At 38.9% G+C, this 24676-nt stretch overlaps 1 protein-coding gene across 4 annotated transcripts in view; it reads right to left on the bottom strand.

Annotated features, from left to right (window-relative positions):
* Positions 1–16358: 16358 nt before the first annotated feature.
* map7d1a (MAP7 domain containing 1a) overlaps positions 16359–24676 on the bottom strand; it is a 43548-nt gene continuing 35230 nt past the window's right edge. For all 4 annotated transcript variants that reach the window (XM_008431103.2, XM_008431101.2, XM_008431102.2 and 1 more), the window contains 5 exons: positions 21683–21733; positions 21532–21592; positions 19645–19729; positions 19225–19454; positions 16359–17185 (listed from right to left, as the gene is read on the bottom strand). In XM_008431103.2, the coding sequence (XP_008429325.1) occupies positions 17175–17185; positions 19225–19454; positions 19645–19729; positions 21532–21592; positions 21683–21733 (438 nt within the window). In that variant the 3' untranslated portion in view covers positions 16359–17174. The remainder of the gene's footprint in view (positions 17186–19224; positions 19455–19644; positions 19730–21531; positions 21593–21682; positions 21734–24676) is intronic.

Below are 24676 nucleotides of genomic sequence, written 5' to 3' on the forward strand. Positions count from 1 at the left end.
GTGGTGACAAACTAGTGAGTAAAATGAAAAACTTATGTGAAGTACTGCAATTTATGTAAAATACATTAAAATGAATTAATTGCACATTTAAGTGAGATTTGACAATTTCACTGAAAGAGTCACAAAAACTGATGGAGTTGACATCTGACAGAGTTGACAAAAAGCCAAACTACCTCAATTTATATGATGTTATTCTGAAGGAGGCCATATTGTAGCTCATCAGGTCCATGAAATCTTTACAATACACCAAAATTAAGCTTTTATTTCACATAATGTTATCAAAGTTTTGTAAATTGTCATGGTATACACATCATGGTTGTGACAAACAACTTAGACAGACAGAAGAAAAAACTAAAGAATAATTTAAGCTAAGGAGGAGAAAGGAAGAGGTCATGGGGTCCTCAGAAGTTCTGGTGCCCCCCAATAATGCCTGATTTTTTTACATTGTTTTCATGTCTGACGGTGTTGACAAAAACTAGGGACAAATTTCAATGGAGTTGGAGAATATATAAAAATTATTTTTAATTCAATTTATTGATACTTTTATAATTATTTATATGACTACTTATACTTAATTGTCGCAATATATAATTTTAGTATTTCTTTATTTGTTTTAAACTATTATAATGTATTGAGTTCTGCTCCAGGACAAGGGATTTTACAGGCATCATCCACTGACTACAATGTTTAAAATAAAAAAATATTCAGCAAACATCAGGAAAATACACATTGTTGTGCTCACATGACCCAGGTTAGTTTAGTCAAATATTTGAAAAAAATTATATTTTGTGTATATTTTATTCAGATTTTGTGCTTTATCCATAGAACCTGTTTTGTTCCTATTCTCAAGAATCACTGGATTACTAATTTAATGGGTCAAGAGGTGTTAATCTAGATTCAATAAACTGTGATGTCTATGGAACTTCCCATTAATCTTATAATCCATGTAAGATGAGTTTGTCTAAATATAACAAATTGATATTTAAGATGGGATGAAATGTTTTTAAATACATTTTTTTATCCTAGTACCTCAAAATTGGCAACTTAAAAATGGCCAGAAATTGAATGTACTAATAATGCATTATGTCTTAATATTGTATTGTAATCAGTCTCAGATACACAACTCTAAATAAACGTACTAATATATTCAATTTGCAGGTTTAAACCATGTGAAATTTGCATAGGTTTTTTTTAAGTTGTTTGTTGAACCACCATGCAAATGCATATAATTCCAGCTCTAAAGCCCATTTTTTAAATTTCAGTTTTCTTTAGCACCTTCAGGCTTGTTTATTGAGGACTGTCAGAGTGGGTTTCCTCTGAGCTTTATTGTTCCGTGACTTTAAACACGAGGTTTTACTGAAGCAAAGATGATAAATGATCCTTCTATTATAAAATGACTCACTGCAAGTCAGTCAACAATTTCTTATCCAAAGCACTGTGAGAACTTTTTTTGTGTTTAACCAAAATCAGACTGTTTGAAAGTGTGTTTGTAGTTAATATAGTGTGGTTTTCCCCAACCTCAAATTTATGTGATTTTTTTTTTCCTAAAGAAAAAAGTATAGAATGTACATTTGTTTGTTTTGTTGTTTGGGTCTTTGAAAGCAGTCCAGCTCAGTCAAATATTTACACGGCCAGCAAAGTAAAAGTGACAGAAGAAAGACTGAGTTAAAAGTCTGGCTTTATTCTTTCAGTGTCTCTCAGGTGATGGAAACCTCACCAGTTTCCTCCAGAACTAAGACGAAGCAACTCTACTTGGAAAATCTGAGCCCCTGTCAGCTTTAATCCAAACAAATTTGCTTTTAGAACTTTATGGTAATACTATGATTTTTTTATTATTATTATTTTTTTTAGAAATATCAAACTGTTAGATAAAAAGATCTTTACTGCTTTTGTATAAAATAAAAATAGAACATCCATTCTCTTCTGTTTTCACATTTTTGATGCAATAAATATTGTCTCATTTTCACACCCACTCACAGGCAAGGGGAAAAAAAGGAGACCACTGTGAATGGAACCACTGTTCTGTTCTGTCCTGTTCAGTCTTCACAGATTCAACAATGCTGGATTCAAAGCTCGTTTAGTGGCTTCTGGTAGAACTCCAAGGTTTGGTTAAGCGGTATTTCCCCTTTCCCTCCCCTTCTCTCTGTCTGATCTGTGCTGCAGACACATGCATGGCCTGTCCCTGCACATAATGCAATGAGCAGACACGATGTAAGACATGGTTCTGTCACTTCCTTTCTTATATACTGACACACACAAACACACACAGCATTAATCAAGTTCACAAACACACAACAGAGCATCACAGCAGAGCATTTCCTCAGTGATTGCTGCTGTAGAGTGGAGTGGAATCACTGTTGAGGGGCAGAGGAAGTGTGTGAGCGTCATGTCAGCATTGCATCCAAGGCTGTGGGGTTCAGAAAGGTTCAGGAATAGCAGTAAGGAAACACAACACCTTTGTAAACTCGTGAGGCACTCTGGGATTGGTCCCCTCATAAACATCTACTGGCTCTGAACGATGAAATCAACAGGTTTGTTGAAAGGACACAAACTTCTTTTTTTTATGATATTATTCCTGCACCTACTTAAGATATACAGTCAAATGTTGCTGGAGTTTCTTTTGGCTCCAAAAGTAAAGTGCTTTTCCAATAGCTTTTTTTAGCTATCGCCAATAAATGTTCGCAGTTGTGCATTTGGGAAAGAAGACTCATGATGTGAAACAGTAATCTCCTCTGTGAAACATCTCACAAACGTTCTGCAATAAGAAACTGTGTGGACATTTCTGTCTTTCCATGGATGCAGATCAATAGGATTCTGGTTCTCCTCCAGTTCTCAAGCGTGAACCATTCTCCCAGGGCTCTACTGAAACCTGAGATGTTGCACAAGTTGGACATCCTGTCTGAGTCCCTTCAAGTGTTTTGCAGGATTGCTCACTGGGAAATCGGCTTTTATGATAAAAAAAAGCTCTCCCCCTTAGGGGAACTCGGTACTAAAGAAGCAGCCTGGCACTGAACCTTCAGGTTTCCGTTTCCATGATGCACTTTGCTTTTTTTCATCCTCCCATGACTCCGTTGGCTTTTGGGATCTTCTTCAGGCTGATGATTTAGTGTCTCTTTCACACCAGATGAAGACCACATGTTGAAGAATGTCGTTTCTCAATTTGATTCTTCTTTTTAGTTAAAAAAAACTGAAAATATTTTTTATCCACCTATAATCAAAAAAAAAGACTGCTTCTTCTGTATCATTATACAATAATGTGATGTAGTTTGTGGCTCAGACTCAGGTCGGTGGAAACTGTTTGGGAAAAGGGCAGAAACTTTCAGAAAATTCTTGGCACGGGATTAGATGAATCATTTGTCTGCTACTGTCTTCTACCAGCCTGTTCACTTGGCAGTTCATGTTTAAGGAGAATAAAAACATTTTTCCAGCTCAGAATAACAAAATAAATATTATTTAACTCCAAGCCTGCCAATATGGTGCAACAATTATATATTCAATGAACTCCTGTCTTGAATAGCGGTAAGTTTTAATGACTGCAAGATGGCTCACTGCCCAGGGAAACACATTTTGAGGGGCTGTCTTGAGCTAAAAAAAAACTGTATCAAAATTGGTTTGTTTTGCAAAACTGCAATGCAAACACTTTTTTTTTGCATCACACAAGTCACATGGTCAACAGTCAGATGTTGCCATTGGCACAAACCACAACAAAGAAGATGACAGGAAGTAGTTGAAGGATCAAAGAACTGCATATTTTTTAATGATTTATGTGAAAAAACGTATTCACATGTACATTTCATTGGATTTCTTATTTAATGGAAACACCACAATTGCAGAGTTGTTTTTTTGACATTAGCAAAATAACGACAAACTTTTGCACACATTTGTACGGATATGCAGCTACTGATGAAGAAACAGGCACCAAAACAGTTGGGCAAGTTGAGCAACTTATTTTCCAAAGGTTTTAGAAAGACTTAAAAAAAATCTGAGAGTAGAAATTGAAAATAATTGTGTGATTTAAGTACAATCCTCATGAAGCAATTCAGTTCAACTCACTATGTGAGCCACTGTCTGATTCAATTTTAATTACATCCTCTACTTTCATCCCTCATCTTAAAACAAATGACATGATACTGAAAGATACCATATTAAATTACAGGATATCAAATTGCATGTGTTAAGTACTTCACAAAGTTTCTCTGACTCACTGCGAACATGGATGCAAATGTTTTTAGTGGTTTTTGTAAATGGAAATAATGTCTCAGTGTTTCACTCTCTGTTTAAAGCTTAAAGAGAAGCTGCAAGCCTATGCTTGCTTTTCTGTTCTGCAAGACATTAGTGACATATGGTGGCAAACGCTGCTCTAGTAGTCTACTGTAATGTGCACAATCAACATAAAAATCGTTGACAGGCACTTTGCACATTGCTCCCCCTATTTTTTTTTTTTTTTCTTTTTGACAAACCAATTATAATTGGAATTTACCTTGGATCTGTTTCTAAGGCACATTTGAATATGTTTGTAGATAATGTGGGTAGAAGAAGCAGATCTTTGGCTCCAAGCAGCCTGACTTGGCTACATGGTTGTTTTTTTGTATCTGAGTTATGCAAGTTTGCAAAGTAATTCAAGACCAGCGCCATTTTTCACTAACCAGGACCAGCTTACACTTTCCATGCCAGCTTCTCTCCCTTATTAAAGCCAACCATATTTCCTTGTTTGGTAATATCAGGGCAAGGACACAAACCTCTGCAGGACTCATTAAAACTAAGCAGGCTAGGAAACCTAAGTTGGTTATGCAATATACAACTTTGGTTTGCTTTGTTTTACAGCTTAAGCAGAATGCTGAAGGTTTAAAAGTGATAGAGTAGGGGAGACAGACTTTTTAAGGCATTGGGTCAGCTGCCATACTGACTTTGAAATGAGAATCTTCACAGGAAGAGGGGCTGACAGAAGCAGGGAGCAAATAGATGACCTGGTCAGGAGCCTGCTGTGAGGCTGTATCCATGGAGACACTGTTCTTTACCAAATTACTTTCAAATGCAAAACGAGGTTGAAACCGATCTTGCAACCGTGAGGGTGTTCTGTGTGCAGCTGTAGCTTATTTTTAAATGTAGCGCTGGTCTGCAGGGATGAAGGGGAAAAATACTGTGGGTTTTAGTAGGAGGTTTTTTAGCCCACCTGAGAGGTTTTCACAGTAGCAGATGGTGAGCTCCCTAATAAGAATGTTTTTTAAGGTTTGCCAGAAAACGGTTACCAGAACACTTTGTTATTTCTCAGTGATGGTAAATACTGTCTTTCAAAAGTGGAACTTCAAGCTGCAGCATGGAATTCTGTTTTGTTTTTGTTTTTTTTTACAGACTTATAATTTTCACTATGTTGTGACAGTATGACATGAGACACTGGAAAAATTAAGCTCCTCTGCTTAGTGGTTCTACTGCTGCCTGCAGAAATGCACCGCTTCTGGTCAGAAACAACCAATCAGAGCCAGGTGGAAGGTCTTGGTTCTGGCAATCATGTTCGTGAATGTGCTGCTTAATGTACTAATGGCGGGAAATAAAATACTTACCGTGACCAGAAAAACTGCTTACCCACTGTCATCAGTGGCCATGCTAATTTACCTGAGCATTGTGCTCATTGTGGTGAACCAGCTGTTGCCTAGCAGAGTGTGATGATTTTTGAATTAAGCCCAGTTTGGAGCCACAGGTTCTGCAAACCTTGAAGTCATTGAACTGATCATAACCTTCTACCTTTCAAATGTGAATACATCAGCTGAAGGTTCGCTTGAAGCAAGTCTGTGAAGAAAAAGGGCCTTCTGACCATAATCATACATACAACAGAATAATAAAGAAAAGAATCAAGTCGTGGCTATAACTCAGCCAAACTCCAGAATTTGTTGAAATCTGGCATCTGGGCTTCAAAACGACTGCACACAAACAAATGCCTTCAAACCTCAATGAACTCAGAATATGTAGAGAAAAGGGACAGAATGTCTCTTCAGTGATGTGTGAAACTAATTGCATACCGAAGATAATTTAAAGTTGTTGCTTTTTACTCTGGTTCTGCTGAATCATTGGGTGGACTCCAATGGTTCTTGCTTTATTTTTTCATTATTTTAAGACACAGGCAGGATATGATCTTTTTTGTTTTTATTCTGTAGAAGCATTTTATTTAAAGAAAAATGTTATTTCAATTTCAAAGACAGCCTTTGAAATTTCCATGCCTCCTTATATCTGTTGCCCAGCTAAAATGATTGGTGAAAGCAAGCTCTCTAAAGTGTTCAGTTTTTCTAAAAGGGCCCTTGACAACCAGGAAATAAAATACACACAAAGTACTGTGAAAAAAAAAGAAAAAATGAAGCCACATCACACCCAGCAGTGCCAAACTAAGGACCAAGACAGCTGACACTGACTTCAAACTCACTTCCTCTTTGCTAACGGAGAAAAAGGGAGAGAGGAACTAACAAAAAGAAGATAAGCACAAAAAAGCTCAGAGTGATTTTCCATTTTCTCTGGGTGAGATCCAGCTTGACCCCAGGGCTCAACTAGTTAAATTATAACTTCTTAGATCAGTCATCTATAGAAGATTCAAACATTAATCTGTTTTCCTTTATTATTAATGTCACAGGCAATTTAACACTAAATATTTTCAATAAGTCCTTTGCATCATGTTGGTTGTTGTTTTTTTGTGGAAATATGTACGTCTAAGTGCCTTTCCAAATGTTAGCGCTTAATATACAAATGACAATAAACACCAATAGAGGACAAAACAGATGGGATTGCAGTGTGAATGTACTACAAAATGTGCATCAGTTTTTATCAGTATCACAATTCCTGTTATTTTCTTTTAAAGTTGGTCTGAAGGATGACTTCTTTTCCCATTCCACTGAACCATCCCAGTCTGAGGTCAAGCTTGTTTGGAGCAAGCTTTCATTCAGGATGATTCTGTATGTTGTTGAATTCATTTTTCCTTCTGTCGCACCTAATCTCCCACTTTCTGCTGTTGCAAAACATTCCCAAAGCATGATTTTGCCACCACCGTGCTTCTCTGTAGGGATGGCATTTGCCTGTTTATGATCCATGATTGGTTTCCTCTTATTCACAGCAAAGGGTTCAATCTTTGTCTGATCAGATCAGACCCTTTTGTTTCTCATGATCTGAGAATCCTCCATGCGCCTTATGGTAAACTCCAGACGAGCTGCCTTGTGCCTTTTATTAAGGAGTTGCTTTCATCTGGCCAGTCTTCCATACAGGCCTGATTCGGTGATTGCTGCAGAGATGTCTGTCCTTCTTTAAGATTGTCTTCTCTCCACAAGCATATGCTGATGCTTTGATGGAGAGACAGTTGGGTTCTTGGTCACCTCCCTGACTAAAGCCCTTCTCCCTGATTGTTCAGTTTAGACGGTTGACCAGCTCTTCGACAAGCCCTATTGGTTCCAAATTTCTACGTTTACCAATGATGGAGGTCATTGAGCTCATTGCTTCTAAACAGCTGACATTCTTCTGGATCCTTCCCCAGATTTGTGTCTCAAGACAATTCTGTCTCTGAGGTCTACAGAGAATTTCTCTGTGTTTGACCTCTGACCTGCCCTGGCAACTGCAAGACCTTACACAGACAGGTGTGTGGCTTTCCAAATCAAGTCAAATCAACTGAATTTACGACAGATGGACTCTGAGTTGCAGAAACATCTCCCGGACGATCAGTGGAAGCAGCTCATTTTTTAGCGCCCATGGCAAAGGCTGTGAATACTAATGCAAATGTGATTTTTTTTTTTGTTGTATTTTTATTGCATTTGCCAAAGTCTCAAAAAGAATTTTCCACATAGTGATAATCGGATATTTGTGTGTAGAATTTTGGTGAGAGATTAATTTACTACAATTTTGAATAAGACTGTAAAATGAAGTGCTGTGAATACTTTCTGGACAGACAATGTGCAAATATGCATCATATGAATTTACACACTCTGACTGCTAAATATTCATCAGAGAGACAGACTGGAGGAAGAAGCTGCTTCTGTGGCAGCTGGTTCCTGTAAATAGCGCTCTGTGGCACCGACCTGAAGGTGAAGATTCTAACCGCTCATGTCCAGGATGTGTGAGGTCTGCAAAGATCTGTGCAAGTCAGATGGAGAGAATGTCAGCCTTGATGATCCTCTCAGTAGACTTGATTGTTTTTTGTCATGAGAGCCAAACCACACAAACTCAAAACAGACCGAATAACTGGAACATAGAAGATGACCAGCGGCTCCTGTAGCAGGATGTAGTTCTTGAGTTGATGCTGGAAGTGCTGTCTCTCCTGAGCCTTGTTCTGGACAGTACTTGTGTTTGAGGGAACCAGAAGTGATCCACAGTAGATGTAATGTTTTTGAGGATGATTAGGGAAGGCAGGACTTTTGGGTGTGATCTCCAAAAGTCCACCATCATCTCCACAGTCTTGAGTTGGTTTTGACCGCAACAGTGGACCAGCTGATCCACCATCTGTCTGTATGCAGACTGCCCTGAACCAGGCCAGTGACACCTGGTTCTTCTGTGAACCTCAGGAGTTTCACCGTCTGATTCCCTGAAGTGCAGTCATGAGTGCACAGCATTTACAGTAAACAGATGGAAATACTTTTGGTAATCCTAACTGGCCAAAACCATGAAGTCAAGTTTGATCAAAAACACGAACAAAGAAAATTAAAAGGTTGTCTTTTTTACATAGTGTATGCATATATCTGGTTGCAATTGCATTTCGCAAGATACAAAAAAAACACAGTGATGCAGTAGCTCAAGGATGATTGTTACTGATCATGTGAAGTGATATCTAGTTTCACCCAGATGTACTTTAGTCACCTACCAGTAATAATGAGAACAACATAAACATAGCAGGAGTGGCGCTAAGCCAGCATTCATGACTGAAACACAAGTGTTTTATGTAAATATCTCAACATTTCAGTCTCTGTTTCACTTACTGCCTCACACTAGGTATGAGTGTGCTTGACCTTTATCCCTTGTGAAATGTATCAGATGTTTTTCTTTCCCTCCTCTACCTGAATGCTCTCTCTCTCTCTCTCTCTGACAGCGCTGACATCTCAGGGTCATTGTTGCATGGCAGACAGCAGTTTCACACCCCCGCTCCCCTCACCTACTCTTTTTTTCTCAGTTCGCTCTCTGCTCTCCAGGGTCCCAACGGCTGTTCTCATATATCTCACAAACACACCCTTCCAACGCTTCTTTTTTTTTATGCCCCGACATGTTTAAAGCCCTTAAAGTTCAGCAAGTATGGAAACAGCTAGGAATGCATTTGTATTTCATTCATTTTCTCTTTTTTTTTTTTGCAAATATACACATACCCTAAAACTGATCGCTCAAGCAGTACAGCATAAATTTGACTTAACTTTGCCTCATGTATAGCCGTGTTTTATGTTCTTTTTATGGGCGTCATAAATTTGTACATAACGGGGAAACATTTTCCTGGGCTTTGAACATCATGCTGTGATATTCCAGTGAGTTTCAACCATCAAGAAATGACATATAAGCAGAGATATAAGCAAGATTGAAAGAACATATGCAGTCATCGAAGTTAAGTTTTGCTGAGCCAATAAATATGATGCACTGAAAAAAAGTTAAGCTGAAGCTTCAGATGTACATTCTTTTACCTTCCAAGGGCTCCATTTTTGGGGTTTTCTTTGAAATGGAACAAGAAAAGTAAGCAATCCAAATCCTTGAAATGAAGCTGGCAGGGTGCAACCATCAGGGTCTCATTTTCAGCTATCCGCCCCCAACTCCCCAACTAAAATAGCCAAGCTGGAGAGCTGGAAGCAAATTAGGCGGTGCATATCCTCTGTTGATACTCACAGGTGTGTTGACGATGGCAGCATTCCTCATGGAGGAAAGTATTTCTGTTGTGCGGCCTGCATCATTGTCACAGTGTATGGTTGCACTAAAAGAAACCGCAGTGATCCTGTTCATCAGAAATCTGGTGTTCTGTGCCAAGTCAAGTATTTCTTCAGTGAAAAGCATCTGAAAGTTTATTATAGCTTCTTATTTTTATTTTAACCAAAGTGCTTTGATCTTTTTTTTTTATGTGGCCTATTGGCATGCATGTCATTTCTGGTACTTTCCCAAAAAAAATAAAAAATGCAGTAACATGCAAAACTGATGAGTCATGCCCCTAATTCTCAATTTTCCAAGGAGACTGGCTTTCTTACAACATTTAAAGTATGAAGCGGTTTCTATGTGATTTCTTAAAGATTTTTCAACTCATGGGGACGTACAAGTGCAGTGTCTACTTACAATTAAACATCAGAGAAAGTGTTAAACCAAACCGCTCTAGCAGCCTTGTAACAGACATGCAACTTGTTTTAGGATTATTTAGTTAACTCTATGAAATACAGCACAGATGACACAACATGGTTTAACACCCTCTTCCATCCCTTTTTACTCAACAAGGAGATTCAAACAAAAGCAAAACCACTCTCTACAAAACTCTCACCAATCCTCATGCCATGTTCAAAGGAATCTAAATCATATTTCTGCCCTTTTCCGATGGTTCATTAGATTTCCACCAAGTTGTCGTTATAATAAATCATCATCATCAACAACAAATTAAATATGTGTACCTAGTAAAGTATCTAGTGTGTGCAAATGGAAATGTTACATTTCTCTTGTCCAGGAGATATCAAGGCACAAATATCTTCCTCCAGGTGTAGGAAGTAGGAGATCAAACGGCAGTATGGAGCCGAGCAACACCTTTTGGCTCAGGAAATTCTTAACCAGCAATGTCAATCAGTCGGTCTAAAGCAGTGCTCTCAAACTGGAGTCCTCAAGCGCCAGAATACGGCAGCTTTTAGATGTGTCTAAACGCTTGAATAAAATGGCTAAAACTGCCTAGGTAGCAAGCAGTTAAGCTGTGTTAATGAGCTAATATTGGAGCCAGGTGTGCTGAAGCAGAGAGACAACTAAAAGTTGCAGGACACCAGCTCTTAAAGACTGAAATTTGAGACCGCTGGCCTAAAACCAATGTCTCTATGGTAACCAACTGTGTTCTGGCTAATGGGACCAGTGGGCCCCAGCACTTTGCCTTTAACACTGTTAACCTCTTTTCAGTCAGATATGTTCAACAGCATCAGGATCTAGAAGCATGTTAGCTGCCATAACTGCCCCCTCAGTTGGAGTCAGAGCCGTTGCTATGGCGAGGTTTCAACACACAGCACACTTTTATTTGAGGGTGTATGTGTAATCCATCTTCTTTCCAGGGGATGAATATCAGTAGTAAGTATTTCATACAGGTCGGCTTTAATCTGTATTTGACTATCAGTTGTTTTGCCTCCAAGAACACTGTACTATGTGCTGCCTTACTTGGTCAGATCCAAGCTCACAGATACCCTTTCCTTTCATAAAGACTTGACTTTCACATACTGATTATCTACAGTAGACAGTTTTTAAGGGAATGCACACGCACACGCACACGCACACACACACACACACACACACACACGCACACACACACGCACACACACACACACACACACACACACTCTACAATATGATGTCATGGTCCACCACAAAAAATACTCAGTGTTGTACAGAAAACAGAAAATATCCAAAGGGAAACTGCGAAAGACCTTCAGAGAGCTAAAAGTGAAGCTGCTCAAGACGACTTACACAATATACATTTTTGCACAGGATGCTGCCCACTGATATTTGTAATACCATGATTTGTAAATCATTTGCAGTTGCATTGAACAGACTTATACCCAGGAAGTCCCAATTCCAAAATAATGTTTCAGGATGAATGCTGGCTAACTTGTTACATGTAGTATCATAGATAACCACAATAAATCCTGGATATTACTTTTTTTTTGCTTTTGAAAAATCATTATAAACCTATATGCTCTGCTTTTAGTCACAGATGTTTTACAGAAATGGACAAATCAGGTTTTAAGGGATGAGACTAATTTTCAGTTTTAAGGTCTGAATTTAAATTCAATAAATAAATGTAGTAAATACTGACCAGTAGAACATCAAGTTTCAAAACATGTTGCAATTTCAAAAGTATTTGTATTTATGCATCAAGGAGTATACCCTCAACCTTTAAGTGCCTCCACAAATATAATGTTGGTTGCAAAAGTGCTTTTAAACCTGCGGCTCAGTAGTCGCAGGTCTCCATAAAAAGAATTGATTTCAACAAATGGCCAGTTGATTGGTCCATTGCTAACTTCAAAGGAGTTTAACAGCATCAACTGTTGACTGTTAGCATCACAGATATTTGGACACGTGCTTTATTAGCTGTTAAGAATCTCAGACAGTGAGGGTCAAAAGCAAATGCACTCATAAAACAAATTAACTGCCCAATAAATGTCTTTCCACTTTAACTATGCTTGTTTTTATTTACATTAAATACCTTCAGTTCACAATGAGATGAGTGCAGAAAGCATCAGAGAGGTCACCAACTCCTTAAATACTCAAGGTTTAGTGAAACATTATACACACCAGGGACACACACAGTGTGGGGAAACATATCCAGTAGATGGTATAAATAATCTAACCTGAGGGGTTTCTGGTCACTCTCTAATCAGGCCATCTCTTGTCACAATAGCTGAGAGGTTGCCTTGCTTAGATAGCGCACCAGGATTTACTGGGAGTGCCGTCCATTCTCTGGCCTTTCATTAACGCGCTGCCATCTGAGAGCAGCTTTGACAAGAGCCTGTTGCTGAGCAGATAAAGACAGGAGTGAGACTAAACACTGAGCAGAGGTCGAGCTCTGATGGCTGTGATAGAGGCTCAATTGTAGCGGCGGTGGCCTTATCTGGAGTGGGAGGTTTGACCCACACATGTTGGTCCCCTTTGTCATGTTTTAAAAGGTAGCTGAGTGGACCCTGCCGCTGCTTTACTGAAGCATTTGCAGGATTCCTCTTAGTCCTCACATGCAGAGATTTATGACAGGAATGGCACTGAGCGTGTGTCCCGGAGGAGGCTGGCTGGAAACGCAAAAGCACAGTTTTCACATTCAGAGAAGTAAAATAAATCATTTCACTTCCTTTGTATCATTTCATTTCAACTTCAACAGGCGGATCTTCTCCTGGTGTGGCGTGAAGTAGAAATGGAGTCAGGAGGGTGACACCTTCTTGGTTCTTTGCATGCTGAGGAGATAATGCACACGTAAATCAAAGTGGAGGGACATTAATGGGAGAAGACTAGGGAGGCAAGAATACCAGGGAATCTGGTATATCTATTACTGGTAAATCTCCTTTATTTAGTTAGCATTGGTGCGTTTTGGATCACTTTTCCGGCCTGCGTTTGATTTCCCCTCTTTTTGTGAGAACTTATTTTAAAACCGTGGCACTACTTGACCTGTAATTGTGCACTGCCCTGCAACACTTCCCTAAAAATAGTGTCCACTAATCCCTAAACCCCCTCTGAGAAGTGCTACACATTACCAGGGATTGACAAGAAGCCTCTTTTAGCAAAGAAGAGGGTTCACCCTTTTTTTCTGCCTTTAATTTCAATGAACTATGTAAGTTCCGTGATCTGGCCAATTAACGTGTGCTGCACATGTCAGATGGAAATAACTTTAGAGGTATAATTCAGAAAAGTTCAACTGCATCCCCTGCACTGATGCAGTGCAACACCCTCTTGTGGGGTGAAACTGATAGATCACGTTGTTGAGACTCTTGTCAGTAAAGCGCTTACATCATGCTCAAGGAAATGGCTTTCTATAATTAGCTGTCTTTTAATCTTTCAATCCAACTGTTCATCGCCACAAAGATTTTAGATCATATTTCACCAGAGAAGTTTAAGTCATTTAATGAAAAAAGCAGCCAAGAGGCCCATTGCAACTCTGGAGAAGCTGTGAAGATCAACAACTTAGCTGGGAGGTTCTGTCGAGAAGAAAGCTCAAAGCTGCTCATAACAAATATGACCTTTTGGAAGGAGTGGCAGGAAAAAGGCTATTTTTGAAGGGCAAGAATTTTAAAATTTGGCACAAGCCATGAAGGCAACAAAGCAAATGTGGAAGAACAGACGAAATAAAAACATATTATTCGTTACGTTCATTGCATTTTTCTTATACATTTTCAGTTTTATTTGTAATATCAACTGATGTTCACATCAAATGAGAAAGGAAAACAAAAGGAGCTGATCAGAGTTGGATGGAGCTAAATGTGGCACAATGCAGGAAAAAAAAGGAAAAGACTGAGGAAACAAAGAGAAGTTTCACCATCTAGCAGGAAAACAGCCCTAAACATACCAGCGACCAATCTATTACAGGAATGTAGTTCTACTAAACAGGGGTGTCCAAAGTCGGTCTTCGAGGGCCGGCATCCTGCATGTTTTAGTTCTCCCCGTGGTGGTAGTAATCTTTTCAGCATGTCAATGTTCTCCTTAGGTCTGTAATGAGCCATCATTTGATCCAGGTGCGTTAAACCAGGGAGATAACTACAACATGCAGGATGCCGGCCCTCAAGGACCGACTCTGGACACCCCTGCTCTAAAACATTCAATGTCCAGTTTGAAAACCAACTCAATGTGGCATGATATTCACAGACACTCTCCATCCAACTTGACTGAGCCTGATCTACTTCGTATAGAAGAATGACATAAACCAACAAACTTGCAGTTTTCATAGCAGCGACATGTGGATCTATAAAAGTATTTTCCTGGGGCGCCAAAAAGAAATGAATGCCATAGTTTCCGGATTTTTATTTACTCTGGCATTTTAAAACCACATATTGTGCACCACTTTGTGTTTGTCTACGAACTCAAATCCCAGGAATGTGAAGTTTTTGACTTGGAAAATGTCCCAGGGATATGAATATTTTATCAAGGCATTGAACAAGGAGTTAAGGCACCATCCTCACACGACAAACTGTGAACAAGCTTTGGTCCTCTGTTCGAGGGGGCAACACCACGGTGATATTTCACAGCCGCTTTAAGACATTCAAATCACGCGAGTTCTACATGATTATCAGTGTGGGACGTGTTTGCGATCGCATGAAGGGGAACATAAATCATGTCGTCAGCTGTCTAGCAGGCTGGAAGCTTTGTGCCAGGCTTGCCAGTGGCCACAAAAATAAAGTGGAATGGGAAGGGCAGAGCCGCGGCGTTGCATTCCCCCGCCCCCCGTGAAGATTTTGTAAAAGGAGACCCAAAGCGAACTGGACAGCTGAGCCAACGCACTTGCAATGTTCATGAAGTTTAACAGCATTTGGTTTTGTGTGGCGGGCAAGATTCCCAAGTGGAAACACTTCAAATGCAAACTGCTCACTGATCAGAAATAGACCAAAGTACACCAATACCTCTGTCAAATTGGTAACACATGATCAATGTCAGCTTGTTTTCCAAATCGCTCAATTTTAGAGACAAGCAACATCAGTATATTTTTAGTTCACGCAACTAATCCCTTAGGCATCAAAAGCATATTTTAGAATAAAGCTCAAACTTTCCAGGCCACCAACCCAGTTGAGATTGTTAGTCATCAGACATCAATCTCCCTTATTTATAAACTATGTGGAGAAATTCCAGTTTTTCCGACACAAAAAATATCTAAATGGGGAAAAACGTCAAACTGTTTAATCTCATGCGCTGTTTGAGATCTAGTCCGTAATTTGGGATAATTTATTATTTTGTAATTACAACTCTTACAATTTAAGCTTTTAGCTTGAACTCAAATTAGCTTGGATCTTGGCTGTGACGGTAATGAGGCAAGTCTTACTCAAATGTTCTGGCCTTGGTTTTGGAAGGTGGTTTCAACACCTAAAACCAAATCTTACAAATATGGAAATGTCACGTTATATTCTACAAAAGTGGAGAATGAGCCACAAAAGGTCATTCACGAGCATAATGGCTGTTCAGAGTGCTGTTTTGAATCATTAAGGAAAAGTTGAATGGGAGGAAAAAGCTTGACAGAAAAAAGTTAAACGGGCAACAGGGATTAGTGGAGTATTTCATTTCATTGTGGATGGTCCCAGTGGACTGTCTGCTGAACAGCTGACCAATCAGCTGTCTTTTTAATGACAAGATCATACATGGAATATAATAATGTTTTACTTAAGTCATAAATTACTGAATCTTTTCAATAATATTGCCTTCGGTTTTCCCTTTGTCCTCTCAGAATCAGATTGACATATTAAACTTCTGGGTTCCTTCGCAACATTTTTCAAATCTTGATTTTTGTTTCCACATGTGCTTCATCATCTTGCTTCCTTCAATCCCGTCATGTCCAAGCGGCTGGGGAGAGTGAAATCCAGGCTTCTCCGCTGCCTAAGCAGAAGATAAATGGATGGAGTTTAGGATCCATTTTGGATGCAGATGAGGGCTCATTTTATTTTTGTTGTAAATTTAATAGTCAACCAGAAAAATAGCAGAAAAGAAAGATGAGACTCCAGATTAGACTGCCCGTCTTTATTAAGACTTCGGATACTCCCACTGACCTTACAACACAGCAAAATCAGAGCGTTTACAGCTTTTCAAAAACACCTACAAGTTCAGTGAATCTCGATGCAAGTGAGAGAAAACCGTCATGCTTGAACAAGTGTGGGAGGACAAAAAAAAACTACAGGAGAAACTCCTTCTGTAGGAACACAACTTTGTTTTACAGCAACAGAGATGGATATTTCATTAGTACATCCAGAGTTTGCATACAATCATTCAAAGCTAGTAGACAGCGAGAAGCAATTTCTCGTCAGCTTGCGCTTGAAAATGTTTTTCCTATTTAACTTTACAAAACCGTTACATGTAGCTTTATACAAACCAGGCTGCAGAACAGCTGGGTTTTGATGAGACTCCCTTTTGTAGAGCTTTAAAATCCTGTGTGGTTCCTCCTTCCTCTGACACAAAGTTCATGTACAGTATTCACAAAGACGTGGCCAGTCCTTTATATACTTCTTTCAGTTAAATATCTAGCGAACAAATAAAACATTATTCTGTGAAATAATTAGTCAGCTGGAAGGATGATGCTGAGTGTTGAAGAGTCCTGAATCGGTGGCATGAAGATCTGATGCGTCATGTGATGCTTCATCCCGTGTCATCTTTGTTCCCCGGATGGGTCATCGTCTGTGGTAACCTTCATCTTCACAGAGGCATGTTTACGTTTAAGAGCTGGATGAAGATTGATGATTGGCACAGGTCACAGGGCTCGCTGTGCGAGCGTTGGCAGAGTTCAGGACAATGTAAGGCGACATGATGACTCCAACAGGAGGAAGTCACAGGACCTCTGGAAGAGAGGCACAGAAAGGAAAGGTTAAAAGATAAAAAAAAAAAAAAAAAGCTATTCAATAAATACCAGGTGCATATAAAAAATAAGATATCATGGGAAAGTTAGTTTCAGCTTTTCGATTCAAATATGAAACTCCTTAAGATTCAGCACATAGTGACATATTTCAAGTGTTTGTCTTATTTTTTAAGATTATAGAGTACAACTAAAAGTCTAAAATAGTTTAATTTAGATTATTTCAAAAGTAAGTAAAATATTTTTTACTTCAGAAAGATTATGAGATCATGTCACGGTGTTGCTAAGGCCTGTCGGCTCAAGTTGAGGACAGTTGAATCAAAGCATTTTAGTGGAAAGGTAAGTGGAAGGAAAAAGTAGAAAAAAAGTGGAGAATCATCCCAGATAAACACGACTTCAAAAGGGTTTTAAGGATTTTATCCAAGTTAAGATGATCTCTGGAGTAACTTTACAAAGAATCCAACAGTTTTGCACTGACTTCAGCTCTCAGCTTGTAAATCTTCTCCTAACTCTTTAAAATTAACAGAAATTGCTGCTTGAGATATTCAACTCTATGTCTAATGAATACGTTTCACTTTTTAACCTACTAAAATGAATGATTATATTTTTTGACGATACTTGCGTCCATTAAGACGCAACTTTTTAATCATCATAGTAACATAGTACAGATTCCAATCTGTAGCCTAAAACGGGCTGGTATCACTGAACAGGGTAACGATGTGGTGCACAAACCTCTGACCCGTTGACAATACTAACTGCAAAAGGATGCTAACCATGCCGCAGGGGCCAGGTTCCCAATAAATCTTTACTGTCTTGTTTACAAGGATCAAATGAAAAGGCAGCAAGGCTCCAAACTTAGACACATTACAAAGAAAAGCAGCCAACAAGTGAAACGCAGGACACATTGTTTTAGAGATATTTAAGACGTGGGGTCAAGCTCTGGTCAGGTTTAAGCCTTCACCTTAAGTTCAGGTCTGAATATAAACTGCCCCCGTGTGGCGTTACATTGTGACTTTAGATCCGCCTGGTGTATTAGTCCTGCTAAGACAGTCATCTCACATATCCAGATTTACGAGTGAAGACGAGAAGCCAAATATGTTTAGGTTTTATGACTGCGTTAACAGAAAGAGATATGCGGGACTGAGAATGAGAGAAAGGAAACCGATCGACATGGTACCAAAGAAAGTCATGATCCATTTTCCAGGCTAACCAATTATGATTTCTGGCTCGTACTTTGGTAACAGGTGAGAGTTAAAATCCAGCAGATTTATGGGGGGGAAGGCTGCTGACGTTGCTGCTGGGAGGGAAATGAGTGCAGGCATTGCATGGTGCTTAATTGCTGCGGAGTCGTGTTTCTAACCCCCGGCGGCGCAGCACTTGTGGATCGGGGCTCCTCGTCGCCTCCAGAATTCCTCTCTGGGCCCCGGTCCGAGTCAGTCGAGCTGGTGAATAAAAGCTGTCAACAGGATAAAGATACCCCCGCTGCTCTTCGACTTTTCCTTCAGCACTGCTTCCATATCCCATCTCCACCTTTTTTTAGTGTAAGTGAACTCTTTGTGCCGCACCTTCCTGTTCTCGGGGGGCTTCTCGCTTTCACTGGGGTGATGAACTGCATGTTTGATTGAGAGCAGCTTCACTGCAGGGACAGTAGTTCACCCATATTTAAAGACAAAGCGAGCTTTGTCTACTTCTAATGCACATCAGCCAAGGAGCAATGGGTTTTCTAGAACAATTGAATTCTACGTTGCACAAAATATCCTGTAGAAAGAGCGAACTACTGAATCCTGTCAAACATTTATATATTGGAGACTGCTTTCACTGATGAGCAGTGAGGGAGATGCTGTTCCACATCATCACACCGCCTCCACCGTGCTCAACTCACAAGATGATTTTTCTTTCCAAAGTGGTGCCAATTAAAAAAATAAAAAATCCAGGCTTTAAAAACTACGTCACCTGTTCATTTTAGCATACTTTTGTTTTCAGCTCTTCTCTGTGCGCCGTAAAAGGTTTTCCACACTGTGTACCTGCGACGTGCTGCGGCTTCATGGGGCCTGCTTTCTTCATGAAGGACTCCTCGCTTTCGAAAGCGAGGATGGGCTCAGCGGGCGTGCCGGTCTCAGAATTGTCCCGGGCTCCGTTGGACGCGTTGTCCTGGTTTGTGAGGTGGATGAAGTCTTCGAAGTGGCCAGCGTCTCCTTTAGAGGACAGACCGTTCTCATGCCTCGCCGGCTGGAGCCCATTAACCACTGAGAGGCTATGGAGAGGGAAACATGGAGAACAGCTCGGTTGGCCAACATGACTCAGATCAGAGTGAGTCATTTTGCCGTTGCTGAAGAAAATGAAGAAATCAGTTCATTCTTCAACTATTAACACTTTTTACTGACATCCTGATCCTTGTGGCTTTCCGTTTCCTGCAAGTGTTTGGTAGTAATGTTCCACCTTACCTTTCTTTGAAGTTACTCTGTCCATTCTCTGCCTTGTTGTTGGGCAGCAGGCTCTCCTCCAGTTTCGCCTGATTGTCAGCAGATACTAAAGTGACACAAAGTAAACAGTAGCGTTACAGCTGACCCACATTTTCTACCAAAGTTCAACATAAAACAGATTATAGATTCATTTCAAGCTGCGCTGTTATTTTGGTTCCTGCGGCTTCTTTTACTCAATGTTCTTCTGAGACTGTGTGACATTGTTTTCGTACAAGCTACAGAAGCAAAATGACAAAAATGGTTTAATAATTTGCAGTAAAAATTTTTTACAAATGATTTTATAGTACATCATAAATTTCCACTATAAAGGTACATCTACACAAGTTGAAATATATATTTCAAGTAATTTAGATGACTATGGCTGACAGCTTATAAAAAGGGACAATCTGTGTTTCATAAAATTATATTAATATATCAGATAAGTAAAGAATCAGCCTGTGGTTCTGCTGAAGCGTTTAGGACGTCCAGGATGATTTAGCAGCCTTCACCATTTCTGCATTAAGTGCAGTAAAAGCCTGCACAACAGCCTCATCCCACACCTGGTAAAGCTTTTTCCTACCACACTTTTTCCTTCTGCTCAACTTTCCGTTAATATGCTTGGGTGGGGCATTGAGCAGCCATGTTTTTAGTCACGACCTTTTATAGCAGTCTATTGGACAACTGTAGAATGAGCTGTCGCGTAAATGATTGTGTGTAGCCCATAACGTTTTTAAAATAAAGTTTTTAAAATAAAGTTTTTAAAATCTTTATTACTCTGTTGTAATATTTTGATTAATTGAAAAAACAGAAGTTTTTCTCCCCCCCCATCAGCATCAAAATTAATTGAATATCTTGAAATATATCATGATATGAATTAAACCGTTTTCATTTCTGAACTATACTCAATGGTATTCTAATTTACTGATAATTATAAAACTTCAGAACAAATACCATTACAAACATCAGTAAAGAATGAAAGGTCTGACTTTGTTCAGGCATCTTTTGTAAGGACTCGGGGACCCCCCAATCTGAGCTTCTTAAGCATTTGGTTGTGGCTAACACGAAGCGCCAGCCGACCCTGATTAAAGCGGATCCCTGCTTGCCAGACCTCCAACCACATCAGCCCCTGGCTAACGATTTCCTCATTCAGACAAAGACTGGAACCAGCAGCCTCTCTCTGAGAACTCAAACTCAATTGTTACATAACAGAAGCTGCTGATTTTACTTTCAGATAACATTTATCAAAAACAATTTTTTTTTAACCCCTTAGATCCGGGTTGACACCAAAGTGTCATGCATCAAAAATAGGTGTAAAACTGTGGCAGGTTGTTGCCATTAGCCCATTCTTCCTCCCATCCCTCAGGCTAAGGGATTCAACAAGCAGTGAGCACACATGGGTCCCATTGTGCCGGGTAAAACAAGCTCGACTGCAGCTGCACAGGATATGAGGCAGAGATATCATCTAAAAACCCTTTAATACGACAAGCTTCACGGTGAATCTGACTCAGATGGGAGAACAGACTGAAGATGCAGCAGATATTTCTGCTTTTGTTTAGTGCCGCACAAATTGGAACGGAACATTTGTTCAAGGGTTTAATAAAAAATAAATAAATCAAATCAGTTAACTTGCAACAAGATGAGTCAGATAACTTTTTATTACAGTTTATTAATTGAGGTCGTAAACATCTTTTAGTGGACTCTGAAAACCATCCTGAAGTCTTCACTTTAATTTTAACTCTTTGTCTTAAAGTTACGTCCAAAAGGATCATTTTCATCAAATTAAAGGTTGCTGGGGAAACGATGTTTTATTTTAATTGATTAATGACCGTCTTTAAAAGTCAGAGGAATCCAATTCAATGTTCTGCTTACCTTTGCTGGTCTCTCCCTGCAAGTCATTGGAGAAAGCGACCGTAGCGGATTTAGTCTCTTTCTGTAAAGGTTAAGGAGGAACTTGGTCACTTACTGGACAGAAAAGGGTTTTGCTTCTTGTTTTAGTAAAAAAGTAAAGGTTTACATCTACCTTTTCACCCCCATCGGTCTTGCGTGTCCTCTTCATGATCTCTTCCAGACGCTGACAAAAAAGCAAAAGAACAAAACAGAAGGAATAAGCAGAGGGAAAATTTTTTATTTTGATCCATATTTTTAATTTGCAGAATTACTGAGCAGTACTGGAATTCTCTAATATGCAATGTTTTGCATTTTAGCAATGCATTACAGTATAGAAATAGTTGTCCTTGTATAGCTGGGATACCAGTTTCAGTTCTATGAATAGTCTGATGTAGGCAAGTGTCGGTTAATAATCAACACTAGCAAAGATTTCCTGTCATTCTGATAAGGTGCCTAAGTGATGAGTTTAGTTTTTTCTGGCTGGTCAACTGGTTGAAACAAAGTGCTTACACATTTCCTTAGCTTAAAAAAAACAAAAAGGCAAATTCAACTGTTTGGAAGAAAGTCTGGTAGTAAAACTCTCAGACAATCATGGCATGGAAACAAAAAGAGTGCCACCCGTCACTGTTTTACAGTGAAACTGTTTCCACAGCAGGTCGTCTAACGGAGTAGAATGACTATTAAACCAGCTAATATCAGCTTATTTGTATGCCACTCTAGCAACTGATTAAAAAAAAAATATATATATATATATATATATATATATATATATAGTGCCATTTTAAATGTAATAAGACCAAAAATTGCTTTAACCTATCAAATAGTAATAAAGTTTTTGAACATTATAAAAAATATCACAAGTACATGAAGACTGTTCTCTCTGAACAGTACTACAATTCTCCAATATTACAAATCCAGAAATAGTGCAACAAATAATACAAATGACAAATTTGCCATTCATTATAACAGGAAGCTGCACTACGAGCTTCTTTCCCAATGCAGTCCTAAATATGATTTGTTTAGCTACAGTGACTACATTGTTAAAGATTTTGAATGCTGGTTATGCTTGTTTGACATTTAAAATGTCAAAAATGCTTACAGTATTGGCTGCTACACTTTGAACAGAAGAATGACAAAATGGTACAAAAGTGGATTGAAAGCTACTAAACTTTGTGTTTATTTTGCATTTATGCTTCTGCATCAAAGTAACTTTTTTAAGGATAATTTTGGAAAAGTCAACATGATGTTACGTCAGCAGGAGCAAAACAAGAATAATTGTTGCTTTTCTGCTTTAAAGAACAGAACATATAAAACTGGCTGCTTCACTCTGACCAAAAGAATGACAACGTAATACAAAACAGCTTGAAAGCTAGTAAACTTTGTGTGTTCTACATTTATAGCGAGGCATCAAAGTAACATTTACAGCTAATTTTAGAATAGTCAATATGATGTTATTTCAACAGGAGCAACACATGAGTAATTTTGCTTTTCTGCTTTAAAGAACTTACAAAATTGGCTGCTGCACTCTGAACAGAATGACAGCAAAGTACAAAAACAGCCTGGAAGCTAGAAAACTGTGTTCTACAATTATACTTGGGCAATAAAGTAACATTTTCTATGTCTAATTTTATAACCGTGTTACCGTTATGTTACTTCGGTAGAGGCAAAACTGTTGCTTTTCTTGTTTAAAAGAAATTACCGTTATGCATTTTTGTTTCAGGGTTTTGTGTGAATAAATACCCAGAGTCTGATGACGGTTACTACTTTAGTTTCTAGTACTTGGTTTGGCAAAACTCAGCCAATCAGAGCTTCAGACCGTTTAATTTACAATTTCAGTCTCATGTTTCATTTTCTATTTATTCTTTCTATGTCATAATATTTCTCTATTTTGTAACTTTAATACTGAACTAGTTATTAATAAGACAACTTATTAATAGACTGTCCTATTATTGTCACACGGTTTTGAGTGATGAAGTGTAACTTGTGTAATTAGCAAAAAAAAATAAAACAGGTATTGGTTGAATTTTGCACAGCTGAGCAGTGAAGTGCTTTAATAAAAATTAAACCCCTCTGCTTTTCACGTATATATGCACTGAAGTTAGACACAAGATCTGACCTTCATCCGACGCGGTTACACCATAACTGCAGCTGCCGCTCATAAAAGAGAGGCATTTTTAAGATCCGGGATTATTTCACCCACAGCTCAGACACTCATAGCTTTGGTATCTGGTTTAGCTGCAAAACGTGCTTCCACACTGTAGATTTCTGTTGTCCCAGTAAGTTGCTGATGCTGCTGTGTGAACCCCCAGGGGTAATAACCCGGTCTAAACGGAGCGGATAAGAACAGCATCTTTGTTGTGCAGAATGAGATGTTCCTGTGGGCTCAGTCCTGCTGATTTAGTGACGCCTGGCAGAACTATGTCTGCCGGGAAGAGGCAGCATGCTTACAAAGCTCTTTTGAGATAATAATGGAGGATGAACTATTAAGACCAAACAAAAGGAGTCGCATAATAAAAAACAAACAAAAAAAACACACACGTTCTTGCTTTCAACGAATGTATTAAGATACGTTCATATAAGGTATATCATTTTGCTTCGCAACAGTATGGATACATTTCAAGCTTTAGCACATTTTTCACATCACAATCAGATTTTTTTCAATTAATTTAAGAACTTCAAAATTTTTAAACGTAAAAACGAGATTGGATTTCTGTTTCTTGAAGACGTTTACCGTTCTCACCCAAAGGGTTTCTCCAGGTTCGAACATGGATGGGATATGTCACGCTTCTATAGTCAGACCATAAATGCGGACATTAAGGTCACTTGTTTGATCCTTTATTCTATTCAATGTTTAGGGTAATGAGCAGTGTTGGTTCTTATCCACACAAATCTGACCTTTTGTCATTTCCATGGGACTAAAATTATGTTTTTCTTTGAGCAGAGAGCCTTATAAATGCTGGTATTTACCCTGTAGTCATTTCATTTTTTGTTTTTTATTGTTCTCTTTGTGGTCTGAACAATGTGATTGTTTTTATTTATACTCATGTTTTCTATATTTACATGTTGGATTTAATATTACTGTATGTTTTGGGGACTATAGATGGAAAATCAGCATTTGTAGCTATAA

This window comes from Poecilia reticulata, linkage group LG16 (assembly GCF_000633615.1).
Source record: "Poecilia reticulata strain Guanapo linkage group LG16, Guppy_female_1.0+MT, whole genome shotgun sequence".
Lineage (NCBI taxonomy): Eukaryota > Metazoa > Chordata > Actinopteri > Cyprinodontiformes > Poeciliidae > Poecilia > Poecilia reticulata.